The sequence below is a fragment of the Abramis brama genome (genome assembly GCF_963993115.1).
Source record: "Abramis brama genome assembly, chromosome: 24".
In the NCBI taxonomy this organism is placed as follows: Eukaryota; Metazoa; Chordata; class Actinopteri; order Cypriniformes; family Leuciscidae; genus Abramis; species Abramis brama.
Genome location: NC_139986.1, coordinates 12,815,906 through 12,840,885, shown reverse-complemented (window position 1 = coordinate 12,840,885; position 24,980 = coordinate 12,815,906). Strand labels below are relative to the sequence as shown.

The window sequence follows — 24,980 nt, the reverse complement described above, 5'->3', positions numbered from 1 at the left end:
TTTATGATCTGAATGGTCCAGAATGGTGATCTTACATCAGTCGTCCATGGTTTGTCTGTACGCTTGCTGTGAGATTGATTATCCCGTGAAGTAAAACGCAATTCCCTGTTGCGACATAGAATATCGAGAGTTTAAAGGCAAATCCTGAGGGACTGGGGTTATTATATGCTTATTTGTTCAGTTTAACAGCTCACATAAATATAAAGAATATTACGGTTGCTCGTTATCTTGCTTCTTCAAAAACGCATATGGGATAATGTACAGACAGCCGGTCATTATCGCAAAATAAATGTAAAAATAAATGATTAGGATTCCCGATGCAATGCAGTTGAATAAATACATGGAATTAAATATTGATACGAGTTACTATTTAATGTGAGAGGAGAGACTGTGGGGTCATACGAGAGACCTGAAACTAGCACTGAAACTAGCACAAATAATAAGTACCTAAATGGCAACACATGATCAAGGATCTTAAGCAATCATAGCTGAATAAACACAGTAGTTTTCAAAATGTGTCCTGGAAGATGTTGCTGAGGCATCTGCAGTAAAGTTTTTTTTTGCTTGGCACTATTTTCTGTAGTTGCTTTATTAATAAAGTTATGATGACAAATGCTATACAAATACATTTGAATTTCTATTCAATGTATTGTAATACTAATATACAGTTACATTCATTTTGGCTTTAGTACAATGACAAATTAATAACCTCACTTTTTTTTCAATTTAGGAAACAAGTTGTCTTTATAAGACGAAGCATTAAAAAGTTTGAAAACCACTGAATTAACACATTGAAATATACAGTCAGCATTTTCTTTAAAGCTTCAAACCACAATCTTCTGAGACCTATATGAAACCAGCCGTGTGCCCTCCTCTCCGCACTGATCACATCCCCGCGGGTAGTAATGCATGAGGAAGCCTATACTATTTTCCTCAGATTAGCCTGTAACCCACATTGCCATGGGAACCACTGAGGCAATCAAGAGCAGATCACCTACAAATGGCACCAAGCCTGCCTGAAAGAGAGGCAGTGGATATTTCACTGAGGCTCATACTGTATCACTGCAGCCCAAGACAGATTTGACAGAAAACTTGCATAACTCACCCTGCACCGTTTGTGCTACGGATATGAATGATGCCTCAAAACATGCGTCTTGCTGAGTTAGAGGTGTGCTATTACTTTTATGTGATTGGACAGGAGTTTGGCCTAGCAAATGATGGATTTGCTGAAATATCCCATAGATGTACATTGAAGGAGTCATCCATGGTATATCTATAGGCTAGTATATCATATATACTCGTATATCAGCTCTTCTGACTTGAGTAAGCAACCACCTAGCAACCACTCAGAACACCCTAGCAACCGCATAGCAGGCATCCATAAAAAAGCATAATGGTAGAAAATTTTGGTAGCAACCAATGTTTTTGAAAGAAGTCGTGTTTGCTCAAAAAAGAGGCTGCATTTATTTGATAAAAAAAAACAGTAAAAAATAAATATTGTGAAATATTATTACAATTTAAAATGACTGTTTTCTATTTCAATATATTGTAAAATGTACTTCATACCCGTGATGGCAATTGCTCTAGTCTTCGGTGACACATGATCCTTCAGAAATCTGATTTGGTGCTCAAGAAACCTTTCTTATTATTTCTTCTTAACAATGTTGACAGAAGTTGATACGTGATGCATTTATTTATTTGCTTGCTGTAAAAATCCTTTCGTAACATTATAAATGTCTTTACTGTGACTTTTAATTTAATGCATCCTTGCTGAATAAAAGTGTTAATTTCTTTAAAACAAATCTTACTGACCCCAAAATGTATTATATTATATTATATTATATTATATTATATTATATTATATTATATTATATTATATTATATTATATTATATATTAGTAATTTAATTTAAACACCTACATAAATACCAGAAAAAAGTTCCTGAAATCATTCCCTGTCTCCTCTAAGGAAACACTGTATGAGAAAAAAAGTAAGTTTTTCCATAATTTCTGAGGGTTTATGGAACATTCATATAATCCCTAAGAGTGTCCCCACTTTCATCTTATAATTACAGATTCATCAGCCATGTGCTTTTCATCCCAGCTGGACATAAGCGTGTGTGTGTGTGTGTGTGTGTGTGAGAGAGAGAGAGAGAGAGAGAGAGAGAGAGAGAGAATGTGTAAGTGTTGAGTGGTTAATTATGTTTGGTCTTTAGTGAGTCTTTGGGTATTAAACTTGGCTAATCTTAATAAAAATGGATGAAATCCCTCTAACTGCTAACAGCCAGGACCTTTTTTTCACGCTTTTATGTCATCTCACTTTGTCTCTGTCTCTCGTTCTTTTTTGTCCTCATTTATCTGCTCTAACCATATGCTAATGACGCCTTATCTTTCTCCGCTTTATAATCAGCTGTTAGCATGAATGTACAAAATTGCACTGCAGGGATTGGTCTAAATTCAACAGATGAATTTTGGATGTCTGCGTTGAGGGCAATTTCACTGGAAAAGCTTACTGGCTGCTAGAAAGGATGTGATTTTCCATAAGGCCTATTTGGCTGTGGTTACACAATTATTCGTTTTCATGCGACTGGAATGTGTCTGGGCCGTAAATATGTTTGCAGGCAGTTGAATGAACTAGGTGAAACTTGACATGCATAGATAGATTAATGCATCTGGCCAGTAACATCACTATGAGACGCTGCAGAGAAGGAATCCAAATTCACTTTAAAGTAGCATCATCTTTATTATCATCATGAACTCTGGTCTCTCTTTTGGTGCCAGAGCCTCTGATATGTTCTGATAAGTGAGTCTAACTAGATGAAGTGGAATAAATAAAAAGCCACTTTGGGTTTGTTTATGCAGTGACTAAACCTCCTCCTCTGGAAATATAACAGACTTGAGTTATGGGCAGACCAAGAAAATGTAGGGATGGATAATATATTGGTCGGTTAGACCAATTTTATTTTTGTAAATATTTGTTCTAAGTATTTTCATTTATGGTCTAATGTACTGTATGTCCATTTTGTATATACATATTGGGGAATGTTAAATATTTAATTGTTCATGCTCATTTATTTAGACATGTTAAAAATAACATATTTTTTAATACTGATATATGTAAGTTTTAATATAATTAATATAGTTTTAATGTTTAAAGTAAGAGCGGTGCGTGTAAACTTCACTCTCCTGGCCTCACGAGACGTGCTAGTGAATGACGCCAGAGGGTGCGTCCTTGTTAGCGTGCCCGCCTCCCATGCCGGTTTCAATCCCGCTCGGAGCAGGTTGAGTAGGGCCGGTTACATTTGGTGCCATGACCTGGATTTGAGTGAGGTTTAAGTGAGTCTAACGTTGGCCAGTTAGAATTGTGCTTGTAAACCTCATTCCCCTGGCCTCAAGAGGCACGCTAGCAACTGACGCTAGAGGCTGCGGTCTGCGGGCTAGAGACACCGGTTCGAATCTCATTCGGAGACAGTTGAGTAGGACCGGTTACATTTGGTACCGTGATCCGTATTTGAGTGAGGTTTAGGGGGGTGAGTGTAGGCCAGTAAGAGCGGTGCGTGTAAACTTCACTCCCCTGGCCGCAAGAGTTGTGCTAGCGACTGATGCTAGAGAGTGCAGCCTTTAGCGTCCTTGTTAGCATGTCCACCTCCCATGTTGGAGACGCCGGTTTGAATCCCCTTCGGAGCAGGTTGAGTAGGACCGGTTACATTTGGTGCCGTGACCTGGATTCAAGTGAGGTTTAGGTCACTTAGAGTGTAGGCCAGTAAGAACTGTGCTTGTAAACCTCACTCCCCTGGCCTCAAGAGGCGCGCTAGCAACTGACGCTAGAGAGTGCGCTCTTAAGCATCCTTGTAAGCATGCACTTCTCCCATGCCGAATTCGAATCCCGCTCCAAGCGGGTTAAATAGGACCGGTTACATTTGGTGCCGTGACCCGGATTTGAGGGAGGTTTAGGGGGGTGAGTGTAACGTAGGCCAGTAAGAGCTGTGCATGTAAACATCTGGCCTCCAGAGGCACGCCAGCTACTGACGCTAAAGGCAGTGGTCTTTAGCATCCTTGTTAACGCGCCCGCCTCCCATGCCGGAGACGCCGGTTCGAATCCCACTCTGAGAAGGTCAAGTAGGACCAGTTACATATAAAACAAGGAGATAATTAGTAGAACCGGAACAAGTGTGGGATTAATTAACTAGTGATCAGGAACACAGGCAAACGGAAACAGGGAGGACTAAACCAAAACTCACTGAAACAGAATAGAAGTGTAACCCTGACAATAACAGGAGAGGAAAAACAAGTATAAAACTAAGCAGAAAAATAATTGTTGCAATAACCAGCCACAAATCAGCAGTAGAATCATAGCTCGCTTTTGTGGTTAGGACATTTAAGGAAAAAAATATGTAAACACATTTTCTGTGTACACTAAAACCATTCTCTTTTCCATCTATTGTTCTTCAGATATTCAGGTAGAGTTTTATAATGTGTTGTGATTTGACTCTGACAGGAGGGATGATGGGAAAAAGTTTCAGTATAAGGCAGAACATCTTTCCCACACCTCTCCCTTGTCCACCCCAGTCTTTTACACATGCTGCACTTGTCATTTTGCACGTTGAGAGCTTTTCCTGGCAACAGCCGCATGCGTTGAGTGGAAATGCATCTTCACCTCTCCTCCTTTCTGTTTGTTATTCTTCTTCAGTAGTTTAAAATGGATGGAAGCAAATGCTTTATATATTCACATTGGTGCAGATCAGCAGGAGCACAACAGATGCTTTAAAAGAGAAAAAGTGTGCTTGCAGTGTTTGTTTTGCTATGCAGTAAATAGAGAAACTAACACATGAACACAAAAACCTTTCACACATGAATATTTATTATCCCTTCAAATCTCTTCTGGAAATATCACTTTTGACTTTCGCTCAATTGGAGATTTGCTCCAGGGTTTGGGTGAGTCCACGGGTCTTCCGACATCTCGGTCTTAAGGTCATGTAATATTCTGAATGTGCTTTGAATTGAAGGAAGAGGGAAAGCCTCAGGAAAATGTAAACAATAGAAGTAGCGACGGGACACATAGTGAGTCCTCCACCCCGACCACTGCCTGTTCCTCAGATGTTTTTCCTGCACTCCACCAGTCGCCCCCTCTTTCCACAAATGAAAGTTTACTGCCCGTCTTCCTCTTCCGAACTTAGCATTCAACAGTGGCCAAACAACAAACCATCACATGTTTTCCAAAAACAACCAATGTGACCTTGTCAAAGTGCACAAACCTCTCATGTAATACAATAATGAAATCTCTATTGTTTTAAAATGATTGATAGAAACAGGGTTGTTTTGTTTAGATGTATTGTGGGAAATTTGATTTGATTGTGATTGTGAGTTTTGACTATACAGACTTAAGACTCAAACTGTTCTCCTTAGCTGGACAGATGTGGTTCTTCATTAAGTGACATCAGGCATATGGCATTTATTACACACACCCAATGAGAATTTTGGGAGCACACACCCCATGAACACAGACACACATATACAAAAACAAGCCCTGCATGTAGTTTTTCCCACATAATTCATTCAGTTATTTGTATATAAATCAGTATATTTTTAAAGAAATTAATACTTTTATTCAGCAAGAATGCATTAAATTTCAAATAAATTCAAATAAACCAAATCATCATTTAGAATGATTTCTGAAAGATCATGTGACACTGAAGACTGGAGTAATGGTTGCTGAAAATTCAGCTTAAAATAGAAAACAGTTGTTTTAATTCTCTGATAATCTTCCTATTTACTGTACCGATGGCCATTATATATATATATATATATATAAATTCTTTTGAGTCTGACCTTTTCAAGGAATTGGTAGATCCAGTTAACAAAACTGTCCTTGTGAACGATTCATTCACGAATCAAACTGATCTGCTTCTCAAACTCAACTGGAGAGCATTATCAGTGATGAAAGCTTCATTGTCAGTCTGTTTGTATGAATATATTGCTAATTTTATGTACTATTTTCAATTATATTAATGATACGTTTATGGTGTTTTGTGTCATTTTTTTTAAGCTTGAATGGCAGCGACCATTCAAAGCATCTGTGTTTGTGTTAACAAAAGTATGAATTGATCTCTATTCTGAGAAGGTGCTGTTTGATGTCATAACAAAATGATGCTTTGTAATGTAGTAAATGTGTGTTATATAATTTCTAATCTTGTGATGATGTTGACATTTGCGTTAATCAGATTTGCATCACATGGGCATTAAGGGATGATGTGAGTCTGCTCTGGTGCTCTCTGGCTATGACTTTCGGGACACTTAATCTGAATAGTGAGAAACTGGATCAGGGTTAAAAAGGACAGGAATCTGGATTGGGGACAGTGATCTTGAGCCTGTAGCGCTTGATCATTCTGTAACACTTATTTGACTTCATTCGTCAAGCTTTGACTGGCCTCGAATGTTTTTGTGTCACACAGACAGTGTCTTTTATCCCTGTGTAAAGCTCTTGTATATGAGTGTGTATCTGGGGTCCTGCTGCATTACAGCACTGACATGCCTCAGTGCTGATGACATCGTCCAACTGGGAGGCGGCCTAGCAGGGGTGATGTCATTGACAGCGAATCAGATCATTTGCTGCAGCCTTCATCCATTAGAGAAATTAGTGTTTTGTATCTTTGCCCTCCATCCGTCTTGCATCCCATCTTTCTAACCTCACTGCTTACCTCCCATTTTGTATCTTTCCCTTCCTTTTTCTGTAATGTGATATTTTGTCCCCTAAACCAGTTTTTCCCAGCCTGATCTGCCTATGGCCGGGACATAAATCTATCTATGTTCATTTTAAGTTCATCTATTCATGCCATTATAAGTTCATTTTTTCTCTGCATAATGCTGTGGAATAGACACATCAAAGTTTTTAAACTGCTCATCAATTGTGTTATTATGATATAGTTCAATAGTTTATGAGTGTCTGTGTAAAGCTGGAATACATTTTGATGTGACATCTAAAGAAATCGCTTTGCCAGATGCATGTGCTTGTTGTAAACCTTATAAACACTTGAGGGCGCCAGAGTTGTTCCAAGATAAATGACGAGTGCAGTGCCCTCAAAAAGTATTTAAACACTTAAAGGGATAGTTCGCCCAAAAATGAAAATTTTGTCATCATTTACTCACCCTCAAGTTGTTCCAAACCTGTATGAGTTTCTTACTTACTAATTTTCATTTTTGGGTGAACTGTCCCTTTAAGAAAATGTATCAGTGTCATTGCTTTAAATATCAGTTTTCAAGAAACAGTGCATTTTTTCAATCGAAAGTTTGTCAGGTGTAAATTGAGTATGTGAACTGTGACATCCATGCGTTTTTATGTTTTTTAAATACTTGTACAGGCTATACATGTATGTGTTTCCGTGGTCACATAAAGCCATGCTCACTTTCTCTCTGATTTCTTTTTCCTCAGTCATTAGTCACAACAGTTAAAAGCCGGTATGTTCTCTCTTGGAGTGTTTTTAAGGGTTTCTGACCACTGTGTTGGATGAAATCAGTGTGTTGGGATCTGCTCTGTGTGGGAAACAGTTTCTGTAATATGCAGGAATCGAAGCTGGAAAGACTTTGTGTACACATTGAGGAAATGAGAGGGAGACTTCGAGATGTTTTCATTTGGCCAGATGTTAATGACATACTAAAAACTTGATTTCTGAGATGAATAATGATGTGGGATTTGTGGGTTTATGTGTGTTTCTACACTATATAAACTTTTAAAGCACGTGAGTCTGCCCCCCGTTGTTTTTTACCCCTGGACCATTTTGTGTCATGTTGCGATAGCTCTCAGATTCTGCAGACTTCTTCCCTTATGCTTTGTTCTTTCTGTTTATCCAGGAAAGAGCACATACTTTTAAAGGTCACTTTAGAGCCAGGGGTGTGATGAAGGCGTGACAGCGGGTGTAGTGCTATGGGCCAAATTGGTCATCACTTACTCACCCCATGACTTATGACCTGTATGACTTTCTATCTTCACAAAGCAAATGTTTTGAAGAATGTTCACTGCTCTTTTTTAATGTATTTTAATGTAATTGTAAAATTGTGTTATCTTCCCATCTGAAGAATATGCATTAATAATAATAATAACAATTTATTTTTTGATGATATTCTATTTATGCATTCAGCCAACCAACAAATAACACTGAACAATTAAATTATAATCATCATCATCATCATTATTTTAAAATTCCATTCCTTTTACCATTATAATTATTTATTTGTATTATTGTTCGGTATGTTCAAATTACCACAAATTGCATACTGCACATTATTCTATAGTAAAAGTGTACAGTTTGTATAAAGAAGCTTCTGAGGCCTCTAGACATCGAGATGTGACCATGCGGGACAGTACCAGTTTAATGAATGAGTGTGAGACGGTGAGGTGCAGTCATGTCTGAATAAGAGCACTGACATTTGAAGGTGCTTATCTAGTTTTATAGCAGCGAAAGGATTCTAATCACATTTTAATAAAGCCGTTTTCAGCACTGTTTTATTAAAACATAAATTGTAATTTGGCATGGCCCATGAACAGAATGAAAAAAACTGGACTGTGATAAGACTGATGTGTGTGTCTGTGTTCACTAGACTGTATTCCGTACAATATTGTCTATATCTCTGGTCAGACAGACAGCTGTATCCCTGCCAGGACAGACTCCTGTTAAATTTCAACTGTTAGACAGACAGAATGACTGGCTGCTTTCTACAGTATGCCCATGATGTAGCACTTCCTACTTTATCTTCTTCATTTCTCCTGTCTTCTCTTTTTCTGTCTGTATCTCTCATACACACACACACACACACACACACACACACACACACACCTTGGGATGTCTCTTCTCCAGCTGTGCGAGGAATGATCCATGAGTTCATTCTGCCAAATATAATCAAGATGCAACTCTCACAGCTAGTGTGTGTGTGTGTGTGTGTGTGTGTGTGCGTCTCCCTCATCTCTTCTCCTCATGGTGCCGCAAGCCCCTCTGTTGGCAGGGCGACCGTTGACACGGAGACAAACACACAGCCGAGAGCTCCTTTATTCACTTTATTAAGGGAAAGGGTCAGTCATGGCCAACTGCACAGTAACTCACACACTCAAACTGTCATGTAATGCACATTTGGAAACAAAACCCTAAAACTACACAATACAATAAACCGTGTATCATAATTTAGAACAAAAACTATTCAGAATACACTGTCACTTCTTGTAGTATCACTTAATTAATGCGCATCACTTTGTAATAGAGTTCCCTCTTATGGCCACTTCCCATACAACACTGAATTATGCCATTTAGACAGATTACTGCGATTACAGACAGGCATGGACAGAGATAGATAGATAGATAGATAGATAGATAGATAGATAGATAGATAGATAGATAGATAGATAGATAGATAGATAGATAGATAGATAGATAGATAGATAGATAGATAGATAGATAGATAGATAGATAGATAGATAGATAGATAGATAGACAGACAGACAGACAGACAGTGGTAGTGTAGATGTTCTACTTTTATCTCTTGTACCCTTTTTAGAGTTAGGATTTTTAGGCTTATACAAATAAGGGCACTACAGTAAAGTGGATGAATAAGACCATAATCTGATAACTCTGACTGAACTCTGACACTGTGATCCGGTTCTACTCTTCTGCACTTCCACTGTAAACAGACACTGGAGGCTGAAAGCTGAACTCTTCCTGTGAGAGAGGCAAACATTTCACCAGCACCATTACAGCATCACAAACTTCTTTATTTACAGTAGAAAGCTCTTATTAAATAAATCAGGACGCTCGCCTGCACACATGCAGGAACTAAAACAGTAATACACTTTCTTTACTCCACACCTGTTTTACAGACGCCTGTAAATGTGTGTGTATGTGAAAAGATCTGCAGATCGTAAACTTTCAGCAGGAAAAACATCTGCTCTCTTTTACTGCAGACTTTGCTCTAGTAGTCAACCGGTTATAATGCCATTGGCAGATTATTTTGAAATAGCTAGATATATTAAAGGAAATAGACAAATAATAGCCAATATATCAGTCTAGCTCTACTTTAATCATATGTAGCCTATGTATGTGCATGTATGTGTATGTATGTATGTATGTATATGTGTGTATATGTGTATATGTGTATATATATATATATATATATATATATATAGTATTTCCAGTATACATTGTATTATCATCCTCATCTGCAAAGAAAGACGTTATTCAACTACACTGCCTCCGTTTATCACTTTGCTGTTCAGTACGCTTCGTTTGTTATCTCACCTGTTGTTTTTCAATAAAGCCCCTACATATATAGTATATATATATATATACAGTGCTATGCATAACTTTAGACACTTAAAGTTCCCTTGGCCTTTGGAATTAAAATAGCCCCACATCATCACATAGCCTTCACCATACCTAGAGATTGGCATGGAGTACTTTCCATAAGATCATCTCTCAATGCAAATCAAACCAGCTATTAGGCTAACTGAAATAAAACCATGCCAATCTCTAGGTATGGTGAAGGCTATGTGATGATGTGGGGCTATTTTAATTCCAAAGGCCAAGGGAACTTTATCAGGATGCATAGTATCCTGGATCCATGAAGTAACTGGCCTTTAAAAATAAAAATCTGCCTGCCTCTATGGGAATTTAACATAGGGGTGTCCAGACTTATGCACCCTGTATTTTAAGGAAGAACATTTATTTATTTACGATACATTATTCATTCACAAAGAAAATTGGTGTCCTTAAAGGTTGGATTTTTCCTAATTTTTTTAAATTAAGGCATTAAGTTCAATTTCCAAAAGATGATTTTTTATTCCTCTTTTTAGTCAACTTTAGCATGGGTGTCTAAACTTATGCATAGCACTGTGTATATATATATATATATATATATATATATATATATATATATATATATATATATATATATATATATAATGCACATGTAAAAATGGAAATTTTCTGTTGATTTCCCCAAGGAATTTGTCAGTGTCTCCTGCCTTGGGCTTGCTGCTGGCTGAGGGAACGAGATCATCCATGAGAACTTGCTGGAACAGAGCAAGTCAGATTTAATCTGGATTACAAATTGATGAAGGAGATAAAAACAGATTCCCCCTGAAGGCTCTGTGAATTCTTTTGTATTGTCTTGAGGGTTTATCAGTTTCATTACCTGAACATGCTGCCATTGTGATCAGGGGAGAAGAGGCACACCCGTATCACATTATCTTACGCTTTTATGCTTTCATTATCCGATTAAAGTCAATTATTCAAGTAAAGGACGATGCCGAAGATGAGCAGTACTTGTTGCCACCCTACACCTGACACTCATCCTAAAATTTGACAGTGATTGACAGTTGGAATCCATCACCTGGAAAGCCTCAGGGTTTTGGAGGATCTTATTTAGAGGTGTAGAGAAAGTACAGAGAGAGAGTGTGTAGTGTGTGTGTGTGTGTGTGTGTGTGTGTGTGTGTGTTTGTGTGATTAGCACCACCAAATGAAATTGGAATTGCAAAAATAATGATTGTTTCCAAATGTTTCCTCATCACCTCTCATGTCTTCCATTGGTCAGTCAACATGATAGCCCCGCCCCAAACTAATGCCATTGGTTGATGCAGTGTTGCTAAGTTGTGTTGGTTTGGATCCTCAAGCAAATGTTTGGATGACAGTAAAAAAAAAAAGTAAAAAAAAAACCTACAATTTTACAAGTCAACATTAGCTTGTTTTTATCTTATTAAACATACTTTTTGAACACAAATTAATAGTAGGATGATCGTATTATGTGAATTTCGCTTTGTGTGTGTGTGTGTGTGTATGATGTAAAATTGTGTGTAAGATTCATTTATCTTATTAAATGACACTATCATCCCTTAGTCAGTAACTGTCTGCAGTAATGCAATATCCCCAGACACACAAAAGAGCACTGTCCAACCAGAAAGAGAGAGAGTGGATGGAGAGAGATGTACATTGTTTTTAGAGAGAGGAGATGAAAGTTCATGAGTGGGAGCACAGATACACATTCCTCCATAAATCCATTACTGAGCACAACCCTACACCACTGACCCCAAACGCACCAGGATACACACACATCTCCTAACTAAAGACGCATGCCCTGTTCGGGTTACAGCCGAATGTCAGGCCACTGTGTCCCGTGACCAGGAATTGCAAGTTACAGGAGATGAAGAAGACTGGAAGAGAAATAAAGAGTGTTTTTACAGGGGAAAGAGAGAGAGATGTGGTTAAACTTCCTCAGCATTGTTCAATGTGAGTTTTTTTGATCGGAAGAGAAGTACTGTGTGGTTTGGGAGATGAGGAATTGTGCTGTTCAGGCTTGTGGTTCGGGGAAAGTAAGCAGTGGGAATATGTGTGATTAGGAAGAGCTTAATCAACATATTGCAGAAGGTCACTGGTGCTTTGGCATGAGAGGTGCTAATGTTGATTATGGCTGGCTCTACGGATTTATTATGGCTGGTTTGATCAGTTGGTGGGTATTTGGGCATGTGATAGCTGGACAATTTTAATAGATTTAATGGGTTGGCTTTGGCTTTTGAAATGGAAGTATGACTAGAAGAGTTTGGTTAACGTCCTGCACTGTATATAGAGATATTCTATGAAACGGGTACCTAATACGTTATTTATGATTATTGTAGCATCTCAAGCTGAATGTAAATATTGTATTTTCTTCTTCCTTAAGCTTTTGAGCTAGATCCACCAAACTTGGCATACACCTGGCTTTAGGCTGGTCTGACTCATGTTGCGGTTTCTTTTCTAATTGCTCCGACTTCCAGTAGCAAGAGGCCAAAATTCCCCTTGCTCAAAATGGGTCAAGGCTCCAACTGTCAAACGTTTTAAATGTAAAGTCACTTTACACTAGTAACATGCTAATCCATGCTATCAACACTTTAGCTACATGCTAACAATGCCTAGCAAGATTCTAAAACATGCTAGCAAGTAACATGTAAAAACATAAATGGCCTTAAAACAAAACTCAACTTTATGATGAAAAATATATTTATGATATAAAACTCAATGATTTTGATGACATCACACTTCTCATCAGATTTTCTGTCCAATCAAATGCTCTCTAGAATCTACAGTGCCCCTCCCCCAAATAGACACTGAAGCTGAGGCTAAAATTGGTCACTTGTTCACACATTTACTATTTGGTAAATGGCACATAGTGCACTATATACTATACTCCCCGGACCAAATTCCATCCTGCATAAATGCTGTTCCATTCATATCTTTTTTATTTAATCTACCCTGACATAAGGAATAATTATCTTACAAAAAACAATAAAAGACATACAAGAGCGTACAAGAGTTTCTTTCCTTTCCATGTGTAATGCATTAGCTTTCAGATCTGTCTGTCCGAGCCGAACTATTATGAATTACTCCCTGTATGTGTTCACACAGAGACAGATATTCTTATGTCTTTTTGATAAAATGACAGGCTTGAATAGGATTATAGAAGATATATGAAACGTTTTAAAATACCCTTCATTAAATAATCTACTTGCTGTGGAGCAGCCGCCCCCATTCAGCTGTTGGAGGATTACAGTTCTCCCAATCACTTCACATTAGACACACTGTGTTAGGAAAGAAATGCTCTTCAAAACAGTAGTATTTGACTTTTATAGCCAGCAACAGGAAACACCACGAATAGGGTACAAGAGCACAACTGTTGCACTTTTAAACCAATAAGGACACAAATCAAGTTTTCTTTAAAAAAAAAATATATATACCAATGTTAGATAAACTGTTACATATAATAAAATAACCATAGCATGAAAAGTAGATATTTTTAAGCAAATGAAAAATCTGCTTTTCTTTTCAACCCTGTTGCCAAATTTATTTTTGAAAAAATTTAAAACCATTTTTTCCCTATGATTTATAAGAAATATTTTATAAATTAAAGTCTTTCAATAACTAGTGAATAGCATTTGATGCCACATTATTTTGTACCGATTAATAACAAAATTTAGGCTCAAAATGTGACCCTGTTACTTGCAACCCTGTGAATTAAAAATATTTTATTTAATTGTATTTTTTTCTATTTCTAAAAATTACACAGTCGTGCAAATCTTGGTTTTAAACCATATTCAGCTGATCGCATTTTGGTAACAGGGTTGCACAAATTGCAAACCTGGAACACAATTAAAAAAAAAAAAATGCCTAAGATGTCATAGAACATTTAGTTTAACTTCCTGACACCATTTTCTAAAGGGTTAAGCACTTCCTTTCATTGACTTTTTTTGAAAAACAACAAAATCTTGTCTTATTTTCTTACTTTATTGAAAAGTGGCAGTACATAGAAAATGTAGACAAGAATGTTAACATATAGAAAGTATAAAAATGCAATTGAGAGAAGGAGAGAGGAAGTAAGGATCTAGCACCTGTTGGCGAGGGCCCCTCGCTAAGCTTTACATGGGAACGTTAACGTCACCGTCACCTTTTTAGGTCTGGGAATGAGGACACACACACACACACTCCCACGCACTCAGCAATGCAGCGGGCTGTTTTCAATTGACAAGTTTCTACAGTTGATCACGAGTGCTGAGAGTAATCCCGAGTCCATTAAAGTAAACTGCTAAAGCGTCTTTCACTCATGTGAAAGGCTGTGGAATCTGGCCAACAGCTGTTCTCTACAGACAGACTCTCAAATTCAGTGTCTATAGGGTCATTGTATTGGAGAGCATGGCCGAACCTGGAGAAGAGAATAGGAAAGACTTGCCTGGGGAAGGTAAGGTCTGCGTGACACTAATGTAGACGTGATAAAGCAAGGTTGCAATAACAGGGTTGAATGTTGGCTGTATGAAACAGGATTTCTTGATTTTCTTGTTGACTTACTTTGAGATTGTGTGTACAAGTGTGTGTGTGTGTGTGTGTATAGCTTAACAGTTATAAATAGACTTGATAGATTGCTGTCCTGTGACACTAGGGGTATGGAGGAGGAGGATGGGCTTCAGGACTTATCAGCCTTACACTCTTACACTTAATAGTCAGTAATATTATTGATTTGACTGCATTGACACTATTGGATGAGAACAAAACTTGAACTGGATTGAGCTGGATGATGACACCAACTTTTTTCTGCAGATTTGCTTTATAGTTGATTTGACTTTGTTTCATAATTGACTCATTTTGCCAGCTCAACACTGTTATTGAACTGAACTGAGTCAACATTGAAGTGATTTGAATTGAATAACGACACTATTGTCTTCTGAGAGCGGCTTATCTGAACTGAACTCATTTCATATTTTATTAACTTTACACCGTTATTGAACTGAACTGAATCAACACTGATCTGACTTCAGGTGAATAATGACACTATTGTCTTTTTTTAGAGCTGCTTTAAGCAGAATTTAATTCTGTTTGCATCACTGATCATTATTTTCCCGATTATCAATGTGAAGCTGCTTTGAAACAATCTCTATTGTGTAAAGCGCTATATAAACAAAGCTGAGTTGACTTGACAATTATATATATTTATTCAACTTTTGATGGGCTTTTTTAGACAACAGAACCTATTTTAAGGTCTCAAGCCACCAGGCACTGTTGTCCTGCGAATGAGCGGGCCGGAGCGCGTTAAGGGTTTTCTGTTTGAACGGTGTCGTGTTAGCGACCTCTAAGTTAATATCTAATGATCTGTGCAACGGAAGTGAATCAATCAAAACTAACTTTAGCTGGACAATAACTTTATTCTAGAGCTGCTGTAAAGCCAAAACAATCTCTGTTACTTTAATTTCCTATTATCACTGTAAAGCTGCTTTGAAACAATCTATATTGTTAAAAGCGCTATATAAATGAAGGTGACTTGACAACAGGAGTAATTTAGAGTGAACGTTGGCCTACTGTTTCTCACCTATAGAGAAAACAATGAATCTCTTGGGGCTATATCTCAAAATCAGTGTAAATAAGTACTCATTATTAAGAAAAAATTGCCCATGTTAGGTACAAACATCTGTGTGCCAGTTTCACAAAAGAAGGCACTACATCAGAGAGACAGGTCATTCCCAACAGTAGTTTTGCTGACACAGTCTTTTCTCCTCTGCACTTCTGCACTTCTTTTAGCGGCCATTACTCTGTAAAAACGCTAAACATGACGGAATGTGTTTGTGTTATTTTAGCATTAAATTTTATCCACCTCAGAAAGTGTTAGATAAACAGCACATTTAAATGTTTCAAATGATATTTGAATATGTGCGTGACATCTGGGTGTGTGTCACATTTGTTATGAGTAAACAATCCATGCTAGCATGCTGTGCACAGTTAGCTTTGTTAGGACATGTTTGCTTCTTTCGGTTTTTGGAAACTTTAGCTTGGGGATGATCAACCTGACAGCTTTATTTAATAAATCACACTGTCTTGTCCTGACAACACTCCTTGAGAATCATCTGTCTGTCATATGTAAAAGTTGATTTAGCCTGTGTGTGTATGTGTGTGCCTACATGTGCATATTTCTGTAACACCCATATGTAAAGATGAGGTCCACAAAAAAACAAAAACGTTCTCATATATTTCGCTAATCGTTTCATTTCATCTCTTTTTTTCTCCCAGAGCCTCTGAAGGGTAATCTAAAGGTGACTTCCAGTGAAGACGCAGAGCACCTGACCCGTAAACAGCAGGGTGTCTCCGCTAACAGCCCTGGTTTCCGCTGCGAACCCAAATCCGCCCGGGCAGGGGCTCCACGCAGACACACTGTGGGCGGAGCGCGCAGCTCGCGGGAGATCCTGGCCATGCAGCCCTCAGATATGGACAAAAAACGAGAGGCCTTTTTGGAACATCTGAAGCAGAAGTACCCACACCACGCCTCCGCCATCATGGGCCATCAAGAAAGACTACGAGAACAGGTGAAGACCACCGTCGATACTGTTTGTTGTGACACTGTCGGCTCCAGAAGCCCAGACTTTGTTCACTAATGTATCGGATTTAGAGATGAAGCAGATGTGTGGAAAATGGAAATAGGTGTATTTAACATCATAAACAATGTTGAATGACAGATGAATGACAGCCCTGGGCTAAATCTCATTTTCTAACATTTGTTTGTCATAATAATAGCCACTTACGCAATACTCTTTACAGAAAATTGAAGGCTGATAAAACGCCAACTCAAAATGGCATGCATTTATAATCAAGTAAAAGTTTGAGCCACTTTATTAGGTATAGCTTGCTAGTACTGGGTTGGACGTGCTTTTGCCTTCAAAAATGACTTAATTCTTTGTTGCATAGATTCATCAAGGTGCTGGAAACATTCCTCAGATATTTTGGTCTATAATGACATGATAGCATCATGCAGTTGCTACATATTTGTTGGCTGCACATCCATGATGCGAATCTCCCTTTCCACCACATCCCAAAGGTGCTCAATTGGATTGAGATCTGGTGACTGTGGAGGCCATTTGAGAATAGTGAACTCACAAAAGATGATTTGAGCTTTGTGACATGGCGCATTATCCTGCTGGAAGTAGCCATCAGAAGGAGGGTACACTGTGGTCATAAAGAGATGGACATGGTCAGCAACAATACTCAGGTAGGCTGTGGCATTTAAACAATGCTCAATTGGTACTAAGGGGCCCAAAGTGTGCTAAGAAAATATGCCCCATACCATTACACCACCAGCAGGAGCCTTAACCATTGATACAAAGCAGGATGGATCCATGCTTTCATATTGTTTACAACAAATTCTGACCCTACCATCTGAATGTCACATCAGAAATCGAGACCAGGCATCATTTTTCCAATCATCTATTGTCCAATTTTGTTGAGCCTGTGTGAATTGTAGCCTCAGTTTCCTGTTCTTAGCTGACAGGAGTGGCACAGATGTGTCGTCTTCTGCTGTAGAACATCTGCTTCATGGTTCAATGTGTTGTGCGTTCAGAGATGCTCGGTTGTAACGAGTGGTTATTTGAGTTACTGTTGCCTTCCTATCAGCTCGAACCTTTCCATTCTCCTCTGACCTCTGGCATCAACATGGTATTTTCACCCACAGAACTGGCGCTCACTGGATATTTTCTCTTTTCGGATCATTCTCTGTAAACCTAGAGATGGTCATGTGTGAAAATCCCAGTAGATCAGCAGTTTCTGAAATACTGTGACCAGTTTGTCTGGGACCAACAACCATACCATGTTCAAAGTCACTTAAATCACCTTTCTTCCTCATTCTGATGCTCAGTTTGTATCTCAGCAAATCGTCATGACAACGTCTACATGCCTAAATGCATTGAGTTGCTGCTATGTGATTGGCTGATGAGATATTTGTGTTAACAAGTAGTTGAACAGGTGTACTTAATAAAGTGGCCGGTGAGTGTATATCTGTGAATATCAGATTTGATAGGGTCTGTGCAAACTGGAATTTTTTTTATTTTTTTTTTGCAACCTGTGATGAAAGGTTTTTTTGGTATATGTGGTGATGTGTATTTGTATTCACCGCCATTACTTTGTCCTGCTGATGGTCATAAATATGGTGTATGAGTGGAAAAATCACATGACTGAAACCGATGAATAGTAAAATATACAAACTATGAAAACAGTGCAAAGTATCACATGCAAAGCAAATATGGCATGTTGCAATACCAGGAAAAGAAAGTAAAAATGATCAATCGCTGCGTCCCCCAGGGGGCGCTATGAGGCTTTCCCCAAAGCGACCCCTAGGGGACACAGTGAGTTCCCTATTCTCTGGGAACCATGGTTACATGTGTAATCTGAGACATTTTATTACCTGCAGGTAGAAGCTGAAAGAAACATCATAGTTTTATATTTATCACTGAATGGTTGCAATGATTACATTGAACTATGCAAAATCATAGTAAAAGCCACTTATCACATTGTGTGTATGTGTTTTCAATTGGACTACCATGGGTCAGTAAGAGGTTGTCCACAGGTTTTCTTTGTTCTGGATCTTTAGGTCTGAGTTATCTGGTGGCTGTAAATAGTAAAGAAACGAAGCAAAAAGAAGAGAAACTTTTTATCTGGTCTACTTTCTCAACAAAAAAAGACCCCCCCAGGGTACAATAAACATATTGAGTGATGTTAGCAGTTTCTGCAGTGAATGACGCATATACGCAATATGAAAGTATATTCAGTGTATAAATATGGCATTCAGGCATTGCTGTCCTTACGCTGCACATTCTTCAGTTATGACCCCAGGGATCACCTCTCAGCCAACTCATAATATTAAATCCAATCATTATATTTTCATATTAAAACACTGGATACTGTGAAATTCTTTCTCACCACAACCCCACAACCAGCCAAACTCCAGCCCCAGAGTACTTAAAAAAGTTGTAAATAGATTGACCTCTCATTCCGTACAGGTGGAGGTTTGTTTTATATTTCCCCCCTTTGGCCGAAAAAATCCATTTTCAGTGTTTTGTGTCCAGCCGTAGTTGCCTGAGGTGAGAACTGAAGTCTGTGCCATATATCACAACGACACATTTTAGCTGTAAGGTCATGCCCTAAAATTTTCATTTTCTGTTCCGTTTCACATGCAAAAAGTGACAAAGAAAAGTTTAGCACTGACCAAATCTTAAAGTCTACGTTTCTGGTTTAACATAAACGTTTATTTCATAGCACAACCCGCTATAATCTATACATAACATTTTTGGAAGTATCATTTTGTGGTATGAAGATTGCTTTAAAACAAAATGCTTTCTGTAAAATGCTCTCTTTTCGCTCGTTTTGCCCATACTCATCCACTCAGTGGGTCTGTGGAATGTTATTTGGATTGCCCCAGGGGGTATTAACGAGAAAAGGTGGGGGCAGGGGCCGAACGCTTCCCACAGCGGGTGAGCGAGGGAGTGTTGCGTGTGTTTACCCCGATTGAAAACAAAAGGCTCCTCACCTGCTCTTAAAGACCTACACAGCAGAACAATAGAGGTGATTGACAGCTTCTCAAGAATGAGAGTGCTTGGCTGCAGAGTGTGAGTGTGTGTGAGAGAGAGTTTGTAACAGTGTGGGCGGATATACACAGAGAAAGACAGGGAGAGAGAAAGAGAGAGAGAGGAATTTTGATTGGTTTAGTGCCCAGTCACCCATACACTTGACCAACCGAATCTTATTTGTATAGTCAATCATTTGCTTTTACAATATTTCACACAAACCTATTATTATTAAATAATTGCACAAACAGAATAAAAGCATATTTTGTTTTAAAGGTGGGGATTGTAACTAAGTCTTTGAACTGTTCAATGCTGCATTAATCAGGTCATGATGCATTGGCTGTGTGTCATATGAGCTGTTCTGAATGTTTCTGTGTTTTTATTTTATTTGGGCGTTCTGTAGCTGACACATTCGCTGACCATTGAACAACATCAGCAGGGATGTGCTGTCGCACAACAACACAAGGAGTTTAGCATTTAGTTTAGTTGTGTAAGACTTCACCTGTCCTTCACCTCACACTAAATCAAAAGTAGGAGAGCCCGGGGAGTGTTGCATCACATGTTGTTTACTTCAGTGTTTTTTTGTTGTTTTGTTTTTGTGGTTTTTCAGTTATTTTTGTTACAAACTTTAATATAATAACAGTAGTAGAAAGCTGAAAGTGTAAATTAATGTCAGGTTCAAAGAATTCTGTTTACTATTGAATGGGTTGTAACACTAGAAAACATGGTTTTAATTTTATTATGGTAATCAGATTTACTTGTTCAAAATAATTGTCCTATTTTTGTGATGATCCCAAAGGTATTTTGGGTGGAGAGTTATAGGGATTTGAAGTCACCATAGTAATGTGTGATGTAAGAACAGGCTTGGCTCAGTTTACAAGTAGGTGAGCGCGCATAGAGCTGCTGGAGGAAAGCGCGGAGAAGGAGGGGCGCGCGACTCACACACACACACATACACACTCTTTCTCTCTCTCTCTCAAACACTCGCTCTCGGGCACTACATTGCGCGAAATGAACTTACTCCGGGAATAGAGTCTAAAAGGACATGGCATACTAGTTTTCAACCTTCCTCCAAATCATGGGAATATTGAGAATGAGTCGCAACTGAGGACGATTGTTTGAACTTGTCTGTATATTGTGAAATAAGGTATTGTAACAATTCCTCATACTTTTTTTTTTTAAAAAAACTTGCCGTCTATTTTTATAAACTCAATGCATTCGCCAGCAAGCACGCTGATGCTCGCGCGATCGTCTTCAGTCTTGCGCGCAAACTTCTGATCGCGGCGCGTTCTGTAACTAGAGAAGGCTCGTGCATGTTTCCTTTTCTGTAAGTTACTGTTGCAATAAGTAACCCGATGTGGGATTCTTACTGGAGTGTGACACGGCTATAAAGATGCGGACGAGAAGGATAACAATAGTAGGGATCTGCTGCTCCAAACCAGGTGTGCTCAGGGGGCGTTTGGAGTGGTTCGTGTGAGGCTTGTACCTTCTTAGCCCTCGTTTGGATGTTGTATTTCATTGACTGTTCCATCTTATCCGTTTTTAGATTTTAAACAGTGATAGACTTCTTGAGATGTGGCTGTGTGTTGTTTTACCTGCTCTTGTCTGCGTGGGAAGATATATGAGGTGTTAAATCCTGGCTTTTGGGTTTGTTGTTGGCGTGTGCTGTTTACAGTAGTTTGTGGTTTACAGTAGTTTGTAGGGCAATTCAATTGGTTGGGTCCCAGGTGCGAATAATGTGATGGGGGCGGGGCTTCTGAAAGCAGAACGTTCTTATGTGGTTCCCATTGGGAAACTATGTTTGGGAACGTTCTGAAAAGCCAAACTTATGGTTATGTGATGCAAATATCAAAATGTATTAAAGGTAGGGTAGGCAATTTCGGAGTGGCTAGAAATAGTAAGCTAGCTTTGAAAGCATAAAATCCTACCCTCCATTTAGTGCGCTCTCCAAAGCCACGCCTCCAAAGCCACAGTAGAGTTTGCAAAGAGATGGAGTTAAAGGCACACTGTGAAACTTTTCAACCTTCATAATATATTTCCAAGACCCTTGTGATGGTACATCGACTTACAATAGGTTGAATGACACGTCTGCCATAGCCTGACGGGGTCTGTATCGCTTTTACTGGCACTATGTAACTTCGGGGTTCGGGTAGTAACCAGAGCACAAAAAGAACTACAAAATTCGACTGCTTTACGGCATACGTCACTTCCCCCACCACTTCGTCAAATTTGGACGTGAGAGGCCAACCAGCGTTTGTTTTCGGCTTTCGTGCGTATGTTTTTGTCATGGGGCTGTTTACACCTGGCCACTTCATGCGTTTTCTCAGATGGGATAGCTATCCGATCGTGAAAAGACCAGGTGTAAATGCCCTCCGAAACGCATTCAAGACGGATTTGAATCCGATCGCTCAAACCACTTCAGGAGGAGGTCTGTGCCGCATTCCAGACGAAACTGGACAAGTGTAAATGCATCTGGTTGTTGAAACCACATGTAAATTGTACTCCTCTCAAAAATGCTAAAAATAAAAACGTGTGAGAGCGTGTTATAGGCTATATGTTTTTGCCAGATATGACGACACTACTGGAACACGCATCACCGCAGATGAGCAACTGAGCATAGTCATCAAGAGAACGTGCAAACTATCGCAAATCAAAGTGAAAGTAAGTCGCAGACGATTAACACACAATCATCATCATTAAAAGTAATGAAATGATCTTACCAGGGCTGTTACTGCTCTCTCTTATTGCGGTCTTTGATTTTGAAATTTTAGCTGATGATCAATAAAATGCAGCTCATATCTGTTGCTTTCGGTGACGTGCACTCCATTAAATCTGCATACAGCGCGGGGATTGAAGATCGGATTTAAATCCGTTTCGCAAAAACACATTTATGTGACCAGGTGTAAAAGGGATTTTTTTTTATAAATCAGATAGCTATCCGATCTGAGAAAACGCATGAAGTGGCCAGTAAATAAATCTCTTATTTGTAAACTTGTTTGCATTCTATGTTGTACGACAGTGCAAGTATTCCATAGCGACTCTAGGGGTCGCTGTTTGACAAAAACACAATTCCTTCAGTGTTGATAGTGTTGACATAGAAACGCATAAATCCGAGTCTGAGGATGTGAACAGCTCCGGGTAGAAGGTCACAGGTTGCCATCTCATAATTACAGTTACGACATGGCATGAACGCAGCATAAGCTCGTTGTTTTGGTTCAAGAAGAACTGTAAAAGGCGGCTGCTGTTTGTTTTTGACGCTTGTTGCTGTCTGTCTACAACTCTGCATAGCCTTATGGAACGTGTTGATGATGTGTGATGTCTGAGTGAGCAGGGTGCGCGGAGGTTTGGAAATATACAAATGTTGACAGGCAGGTAGGACTAGTTGAGTCCTACCAAAGGTATCATTGAGTTCGGACCGAATGCAATGATTGGACGAACATTCTTCCACAGAAGATACATGTTTTAATATTTAGACCACTTCTATCATTGATTGCTATCAGGATGTGAAGAGGATTTCAACCAGTTTAACAAAAAGTGTTTGTAAACGAATTGCTTACCCTACCTTTAATTTACAAATCATGCATTATAGCAGGCTACGCAAGTGTTTTGAGATCATAACAGTATTGTGGAAGGGACCGCTCAAAATAAGTCTTTATTAATCAAAGATCTGCCCCTTTGATAATAATTTGTCTGAACAAATGAATGCAAATTGTTGATGTTTTACTGCCACTGATGTTCATTTCAGATGGAAACTGCGGTGAATTTTATGCAAATTTTTGGACCTTTACAAAAAATATAGATAGACACATTTTCCCAATGCGCCCATGCTGGTTAAATTAGGTATTACAACATGAAGCAAATTTTTTAGGTGACCTGACAAAACAAATGTGCAGCCCTTTAGATCATCAATAGGGCTGTAAAGAAGCTGTCAGCATTTGCTTTCAAATGAAATGAGCCATGATAGAGTCTATTAAAAATCCGCTTGGACCAGTTTGTAAAGCTTAACTGAGACTTCTTCCTATTGCAGATTTTGACAGCTAATGCAATGACTGAATAGGGCTGTGCATTCTGGGTGTAAACTAGGCTTGCTGTCAGACATAGGCTAATTAAAAGTGTAAAATTCATTTTTACATTCTTTAGAAAGAAGAATGTTCTACTAATTAGTGGTTGAATGAGACGCTATTGTTTATGTTTGAAACACCAACAACTAACCCTCACTAATTATACCGCATAATCACTTTCACCAATTATACTGTATTACTGAGTTGTTGGGTGTCAGAAGCATCTAAGGGAAGCTCAACATTAGCACAGTTTTCTTGTTGACGGTGCATTCCTGATCTGAGGCCAGCTTCTTCTGCGCAGTTTTACTTAGTGCAACAACCCCGACTGGTCACAGATCAACCGCTTGGCACCTTCCCAGTTCTCCATCATTGCCGTTGTCTGCCGAGAGCAGACATGAGTGAACTGATATATTAAAATGTTCAGTTGTGGGTCATTCCGGGGTCATGAGCTCAACTGGAGACGCTGTCAGTTTAAATCGTGAGTGCAGTTTCAGTTTTGCATGTTTGGCTGCTTCATTCCCATGAATGGTCCAATTTCACAGGGCCATGCAAATACTATGGCAGCTGCTCTGATGGGGATTTGATGCTCATTTAAGCATGATGTGCAGAGGAGCCAGCCTGCTATTCACTGTTATGAGAGGTACTTCCATTATGTGGAGATGACTGTACTTTTGTAGAACAATGACAAGAACAATGGGGCGTCTTCTTGATTTTTTTATGATGGAACTTTGCACATAACATTTGAGAGTAAGTAAATCACTGTTTTATTAACAACATCCATTTGAAAAAAAAAAAAAAAACTTTGTATCTTTGACCCTGTTTGACTTGATATTAACATCTGTCTCTGGTGACCCAATCACAAGTGTTGATGACGTCAGGCAAATCAGAGCTGTTCAGTAAAGTTGAGGACTTTTTTTTAAATTTCTGATTGGACAATTAAAGTCTGGAACCAATATTTTTGTGCAGTGGGTGCAGTAAATGGAAATAGGTGGAATATAGGTAAGATGATTTTGAAAGAAGTCTCTTATGCTCAAAGCG

The 24,980-nt window shown here is 38.8% G+C and overlaps 1 protein-coding gene across 9 annotated transcripts in view; it reads left to right on the top strand.

The window, feature by feature from the left end:
* Nucleotides 1–24,980, top strand: part of kiaa1217 (KIAA1217 ortholog) — a 126,481-nt gene that overhangs the window by 55,206 nt on the left and 46,295 nt on the right. For 6 of the 9 annotated variants that reach the window (XM_084102772.1, XM_084102771.1, XM_084102768.1 and 3 more), the window contains exon 2: nt 16,562–16,854. In XM_084102772.1, coding sequence (XP_083958898.1) covers nt 16,562–16,854 — 293 coding nt within the window. Of the gene's footprint in view, nt 1–16,561; nt 16,855–20,786; nt 21,029–24,980 lie in introns of those variants that run through there. The other 3 variants (XM_084102776.1, XM_084102774.1, XM_084102775.1) reach the window with 2 other exon arrangements.